At 40.3% G+C, this 7365-nt stretch overlaps 1 protein-coding gene across 4 annotated transcripts in view; it reads left to right on the forward strand.

Annotated features, from left to right (window-relative positions):
• Positions 1 to 3948: 3948 nt before the first annotated feature.
• ush1gb (Usher syndrome 1Gb (autosomal recessive)) overlaps positions 3949 to 7365 on the forward strand; it is an 8249-nt gene continuing 4832 nt past the window's right edge. Inside the window, exons 1-2 of one of the 4 annotated variants that reach the window (XM_046069835.1) lie at positions 4112 to 4248; positions 5115 to 5303. In XM_046069835.1, the coding sequence (XP_045925791.1) occupies positions 5191 to 5303 (113 nt within the window). In that variant the 5' untranslated portion in view covers positions 4112 to 4248; positions 5115 to 5190. Of the gene's footprint in view, positions 4249 to 5066; positions 5304 to 7365 lie in introns of all 4 variants that reach the window. The other 3 variants (XM_046069834.1, XM_046069833.1, XM_046069832.1) reach the window with 3 other exon arrangements.

Below are 7365 nucleotides of genomic sequence, written 5' to 3' on the forward strand. Positions count from 1 at the left end.
GGCAACGGCGGGGCTGAGAGAATCTGACTGCTCTTAATTATGGCTACGGCGGCGGTTGTTACTGACGTGACCTGCCGTGGTGAAACTACAATGTTCCCGAAGATGGACAAAAAGTGCATCTTTGACACTGCGCACTGTGAGTTCTTGAAAAATAGTAATTCATTACCAAAGTTGCAAAAAGGCACATAGGGTGCCAGTCACCAAAAAAGCTAAATGGTTATCACATTGAGAATGCTTGCTCACACTCACCCTCCTGCCCACCCATATTTATCAGCTTGATCATTGCCTTTATTAAGGAAAGGGTTTCAGCATCTGTGAATGACATCAAATAATCGATGATATTGCAGAAGGCTGGCAATACAATCACCAAAAATAACTAATGCAAACTGAACATATAAAGTTACCCTACACATTTCAACATTATCCTCACTTTGATCATTTCACACTAGTGACATAGCTCGCATATAGTTTCATGGCATAAGAGAGTAAAGGCTTAATAGCCAATGGTAATTTACATAGTGATCAACATCCTTTATCTGTCATGGTTGATGATTTTACAACACTTTATGGGATATTTCAACAGCCCAAAACATAAAAGAAAGAAAACAAACCAAAAGAAACAAGTAAATTGTGAGTGTATTGCAAGGAATTTGCAAAATGTCGTCAATGGATTTTATCTTTTGAGTTTGAGAACGATGCATTTCTTTAAATGTTGCTGCAATAAGGAATTTTGGGACGGCATTATCTTTCCTTTTGTAAAGGATGGTCAGGTGTACCCTATGATAAAGAATAAAAGAAAGGAAGCATTGAGGTTCCTTTCCTTTGCTTTTAGAGAACTCGACCAGCTCTTATCATGGCTGCCATTTCAATACTTACAGGTCACTTCACTCAGTTAGAAACCGTCCTAAGCAAAAAAGACTTTTCGACCGCAGCCTCAGACTGCACTTTGATTGTCCGATGAACAAATGTGCAACATGTGTTGCCTTGTAGACTTCCAAGTGAGGAGTCGGAGTGGGTAGCATGAAATTTAAGATTAGCATTTTGAATGGCAGTGTGCTCCAGGTAAAGATTGTGCCAAATGTAGAGAATAGTATGAAGCGTTTTGGGGTTAACAACAGCAGTCTGAGTGTAAAGCAGCACATGTTCTTGTGTTTTAGCAGAACTGGTTCAGGATGTTTGTACATGAGTGACACATTGTGCTAATTGTGTCTCAAGTACAGAATAATATAGTACTATGTAGGCCTGCTGCTGATATTTTCCAAAACAAGACAAAATGTCTAAAACAAAGCAGTATGGTTTACAAAAGGCAAATCTGTGACGTAAAGTTCACTTGCAGCAGGTTATCAGCTTTGACTGAAGTATCTGCTGCTACTTGAGGCACTGCGATGATAAGCGTGAGGTTATAAGTCAGTTCCTGGTGTAGACGGTACACAACAGTGACACATCGTGGCACAGAGCCCTGCAGATAAACCTTTCAAAGTAAAGTCGCTAAGATTTGAAACTGCAGGCTGCAGATCAAGAAAGATTCAGTAAAGGTCATTCGGGGATCAACATGAAAAGTAAATATGATGCCCATTGCTTTACCTGTGAAAAAATGTGTCGTTCTTAATGTCACCTACCGGATCATGACCACACCTACAGGTGTGTGGGAGAGCAGATCAAGAGGATTACTAGCACCTTTCACAGTCAAACCTTCACATTACGAACTGTATTTCAACTTAAGTGTATTGTGAAACCCTGCGGACTGAATGGAAAAGAGAAATTAAAGGGTGAAATAAATTGTTTTAGAAGGATTAAAAAGGTGAATATGGACTTCCTGTTATTCCCCTTGCAATGAAACAGTTAATAGCTCAGATGATCAGATCCAGGAGCCAGAGATCCGGTGCTTGTTTGAGTTTCCAGTGCATGCTGGTGGGAGTGTGGGCGGACAGGCTTCCAACCCAGAAGGCCTGGTTTAGATGCTGATGTACCTGCTGTGGTCCAGCCCGGCATCCGCCCCCCTAAAGACCATGACGTATGTAATATGTATCATAATTATGACAAGATATATGGGGTGGATGTGGCTCAGGAGGTAGAGAGCCGGTTGCCCGTTTTTTTTCGGAAGGTCAGCGGTTCAATCCCCAGCTCCTCCAGGCTGCATGTCGAAGTGTCCTTGGGCAAGATCCCCTGGTGGCCCTGGTGGCTGTTCCACCATTCCTGGTCAAGTAAAAGACTGTACAAAATTATTAGAAGGGGAAGCGGGTCATAACTGGGGAATTTTTATGTAACTTTCTATTTGCCAAAGGATGAGTGGTAAAAAACTTTTTGAGGGGAGACGAGAGGGGTATTCAACAACATCATAACTAAAAGTCAAAATAGGTCAATTCTCTTAAAATGACATAGCTACAACTGTTCCCCAAGCGACATGTAAGAGGTTAGAAAGTCCAGTCCAGTAACAGGCGTAATGTAACATTACGTAAGTCACGTGATATTAAAGGTAAGGTTTAACATTGTTGTTTGGATTACAGTAGCCTAAGTGTCTTAATTCACCTGAAATAATTAACCTACAAAACGTTATTTAACTTAAAACTTTTAAGATGTCAATTTTGACTTTCTTTGTCAGGGGGCCTGAACCTCGGGCTCCTGAGTGAAAGTCCTGAGTTTACTTGGCATCCATCCACCCCAACACCTTGTTATGTGGAGTTTCTCGTTCTTTGTTAAGTAACTTCCTTCTTTGCTTCCTTTCTATTACTACTCATTTTATTCCATTTGTACCATCTGCATCTATCCTCTGTTCTTTTCTGTTGTACTTTATTATGTATCCTGTTGAGCACCGATGCCTCCGGTAACGGGGGCAGCACACGGTCATCAAAACCGCTGACTTACTTTTGCCGTTTGCGCCGTTTTAAGTCCAAAAATCAGCTGATTTGTTGCTCCGAGTATCGGCGGGCACCGACTTGATTATTGTGCAATACCTGGGAGCTGTGCCTGCCTTCTCTCTTCCTTTTTCTGCAGAGCAGGAGAAGAACACACGGCCTATTTTGCCATTTGGTGGCCGACCCGTAGCAGCTACATAGACATCCAGAGTCACTTTGTTCTCAAGCTACAGGCCTATAAAGCATGGGTGTGCTTTTGGTGACAGGAATGTTGATGAATAGTCACAGTTTTTATCAATATTTCAATGTTATGTTATTTGGAACGTGGTTACATGGACATGAAAAGTGTTTTAAAGATAACTCCCAATAAAAGTCAACATTTAAACAGTAAATATATGGACATTCCTCTGGTATATTTTGAAAATGTTGTATGATAACTGTTGTATTGTACTATTATTGCATTCCAGAAGATATTCAGTTGAATTATAAATTATTAATTGCATTAAAATATAGCTTTTTTTTACCAGGCCATGTAAATATCCTATTTTTTCTTTATTGCATCTCCATTTAATCTGTAATGGTAAAATAAACATGTTAATTTACAATGGATTTATATTCATTAGCTTCTGTCCTTTCAAAGTAGACCAGAATTAGGCTATGCATCTAGGCCAAATGGTTAGGGGCAATTCATGATTCATTGTTTCATTTTTTCTGGAAATAGGTGGCCGTTTCCAACAGGATACTCTGTTGTTCTGTACAACACTCTACTGTATTCTATTTTATTACTATTCAGCTTACTCAGTTTGTACTATGTCTATCTATCCTCTGTTCTTGTACTTTCCTCAAATCTATTCTATATTCTATTCTGTTCTGTAAAACACTAAACTATTTTCTATTCTATTCTATTCTGTTTTTCTATTCTATATTCAGGTTATATAGTTTGTGATATCTGCATATATCCTCTGTTTTAGTCTGTTGTGCTATATCTTTTTCTATTCTTTTCTATTCTGTTATTAAAAGTGGGCGGGTCTTGTCGTCGTAGCCCCGCCCCTGCCTGACAACCAGCACGCCTCTTGTTTGTGTCTTAGCAGCCAATCCGTCAGCCGCTCGGTGCCTCTGCAGGCCGGCCGGACACGCCGCGTCCCGGACTGAAAAGTGGCCCAAAGATAGAGGCAAACCCTCCAGATCCTCCATGGAACCGCGCCCAGAGTGAGCCGGGGGGCGCCGCCATGAACGACCGGTACCACCGGGCGGCCCGGGACGGCTACCTGGACGTGCTGAAGGAGGCCACACGGAAGGAGCTGAACGCACCGGATGAGGATGGGATGACACCGACCTTATGGGCCGCTTACCACGGCAACCTGGAGGCGCTCCGGCTCATCGTGGGGAGAGGGTGAGTCCGGAGACCAGGGAACAAAATCTGACACTTGTTTTAAGGAGAAGGCTTTGAAAAGGAATCGTGATTTCTGCAAATAAAAGTTGTTTATGTATAATTTTACAAGCAGAAGATAGTTATGTTCCCACCTTGCTGTTATAGTTATTTAATGTGAAATTTCTTATCACTAAGGGAAACTTCTTTAGATTCCTCCAGCTTCACAAAAATAAATATTAGTATGCATGGACAGCCTATAAAACAGCATGAATATAATTGTGCCACATATCTAATCAGTGCAGCTGGAGATGGAGGGATATACATTTTAACAGCCTAATTACAGAGAAAGGTCACTTGCAGCAAACATAAGCACACACCTCCACTCTCTCTAAAAGGAGTAGAAAGAGTGTGTGCTTGTGCATCTGAAGCATGATAACTTTATATTTAATCTCTCAGATGTGTGGGCTAATCCATTACATAGCAGGTCAGAGCGCAGCTACAGGTATAATCTGATTCAGTCACAATACAGAAGCCATTTTTATACCGATCAATTACTGAAAGGGCACAAAGTCTACACAGAAACCGATTGTTAGCTCACAAGCAGCAGATGAACGATTGTTGTATGCTCTGAGAGCCTCATGCACACTCGTACAGAGAGCTTTTATGTATGTATATAAGAGAAAACTGAGATCATTATAAAAGGGTTTAGGAGTAAGTTTATATTCTGGTGAGATAAAATGTAGCTAATGTATCAGAGAAGTCTTTTGTTAAGGTTTTTAAGAAGCAGACAAAGCAGCCTTTTGTGCAGTTTAATATTTACTGCCTGTTCTGTACGGCAGCAGATTAACAAGAGGGCAGACTGCTGTATGTCATGCTGCTGGTGGCAGGTTCATAAGGCGAGCAGTAAAGTGGAGGTCAGCTTGATGCTGCGGAGTGTCTGCAGACACAGGAAAGGTCACAGTGATGGATAGGGCGTCTTCTTCCTTCAACGGTCCCCGGAGGATGCAGTGCAGAGCGGATATGAAGCAAAGAAAAACGACTAAAGATGAGCTGCAGATCAAAGTTCACAGCAAAAGGTACATTAACAGTAGCTTTTAGTTAAATGTCACAGAAAAGGTTGTCCTTTTTCTATTTTATAAGGTAGTTTTTTTTTTTCTTTGAGTAACTTTTCTTTTTTTTTTTTTACATTTTAATTATTATTACTGCAAATATTTTCTTACAAAACCTTTAATTTATTTAACAGAAAAGGCCAAACTCAAGTAGTTGAAGGAGCAGTCATGTAAGAAACTTTGTCAAAATAAAATAAAGTGTAAATACTTTAAAGATTTTGATTAAATTGGTAAATGTCTGATTATGTAATAAGTAAACGTACCAACTTGAGGTACTTGCATGTTCGGATTACCAACTGTCCCAGAGGCAACAGATTTATTTAAGATAAGACAAAACTTTACTCTTCACCAGGTTCATTAAAAACATTTAAAATACACACCCATACACCCAAAAACTCAGCGAATCTGCTTCATCAGGACTGTGTGGGTGTGCTGTCAGTCAGATTTGATTGACAGCAACCAAACAACCCACCAACTTCAAACCACGGAGAAGAGCACGGAGGGGGGAAAAAAAGACATTTGAAATAACTAAAGCTGTTCTAGCTTTGGCAGAAAATAGTGTTTATATCAGACCCATTACTAAGAGTAAGGTGCTGACTGAGAAGTTATTATTTCAGGTAATGCTGTGCTCACGTGGTCCATAATCCTAAATATCGTTGTGCTCTGTACTAGATAGGAACTTGGACGGTGATGTAGGGCTCAACAAGTCCAGTTTGTATTTTGAGTTTTCTATACTCTCTGTTCTATACAGTGCTTCGAGGTGTGAGACATAAGTCTCTGAGTCAAAGCTGCAGATGGTCAAGTTACTATTTGAGGTAGTAGTTAGGTGTTACTACATTAACTTTCTTGCCCGTGCCTTTAGAAGATGATCTGCTTAATTGCCCTTTCAGCTGACGTAGAAAGATATAAGGGATAAATATGACACTCTATAGTATAAAAATAAACCTAATATTAAATGTGATATTTATACACCTTGCCAGGGTGCAGACAGGAACTGAAATCAGGGTTATGAAGGTAGTGACCCTGTGGTGTGTGGTAACAGTGTCTCTGGGTGTCGGCAAAAAAAAAGAGCCTTGGTGTGGGATAAATAATGCAAAGTCATGTTTAACCTGCAGCGTTTCAATTATTGATCAGGGCCACGTCCCGGCTCTGTGGGTGGAGAGATGACGGGAACGGGAGGGAAGTCAATTTAGTTTGATACAAACACAGTCATTCCTTGAATGCAAACTGTACTGTGCACTTGTGTTTTAGTGAACTATAATCAATTCCAGAGTCCAGAGTGCGTTGGTGTTGTCTGCCCTGTTGCTTGCACAGCATAATATTTACTGATATCACAGTCATATTTCTATGATGTGTATCCAATGCTCACTATCATGCTCGAGTGAAATTATTTTTTTTCAATTAAATGATAGTCATTATCCTACATTTAGATTGTAAACGGTCAGAAAATAGTGAAGAATGTCCAAAGTGACAGTTTGGTTGTCTTCCCTGATCAACAGGCTAAAACTCAAAGATATTCACAATAAATTTACAGTGGGGGGAAAAAAGTATTTGACCCCTTGCTGATTTTGCAGGTTAGCCCACTTACAAAGAATGCAACAATCTACAATTTTAATCATATGTACATTCTAACAGTGAAAGACAGAATCCCAAAGAAAATTCCAGAAAATCACATCATATGAATTTATTAAAATTGATGACCATCTGATGAGGAAAAACAAGTATATGACCCCCTGGACAAACAGCAAGTATTCTGGCTCCTACAAGCCAGTTAGTCTTTCTTTAAGACACAGCCCCAATCCCAACCAATTATCTACATCAAATACACCTGCCTCACCTCGTTACCTGTATAAAAGACACCTGTCAACACCCAAACAACCAGCATCCAACATCACCACCATGGGCAAGACCAAAGAGCTTTCTACGGACATCAGGGACAAGATTGTTGATCTGCACAAGGCTGGGATGGGCTACAAGAGAATCGGAAAGCAACTTGGAGAGAAAAGATCAACTGTCGGTGCAGTTATCA

The sequence above is a fragment of the Micropterus dolomieu genome, linkage group LG14 (genome assembly GCF_021292245.1).
Source record: "Micropterus dolomieu isolate WLL.071019.BEF.003 ecotype Adirondacks linkage group LG14, ASM2129224v1, whole genome shotgun sequence".
In the NCBI taxonomy this organism is placed as follows: domain Eukaryota; kingdom Metazoa; phylum Chordata; class Actinopteri; order Centrarchiformes; family Centrarchidae; genus Micropterus; species Micropterus dolomieu.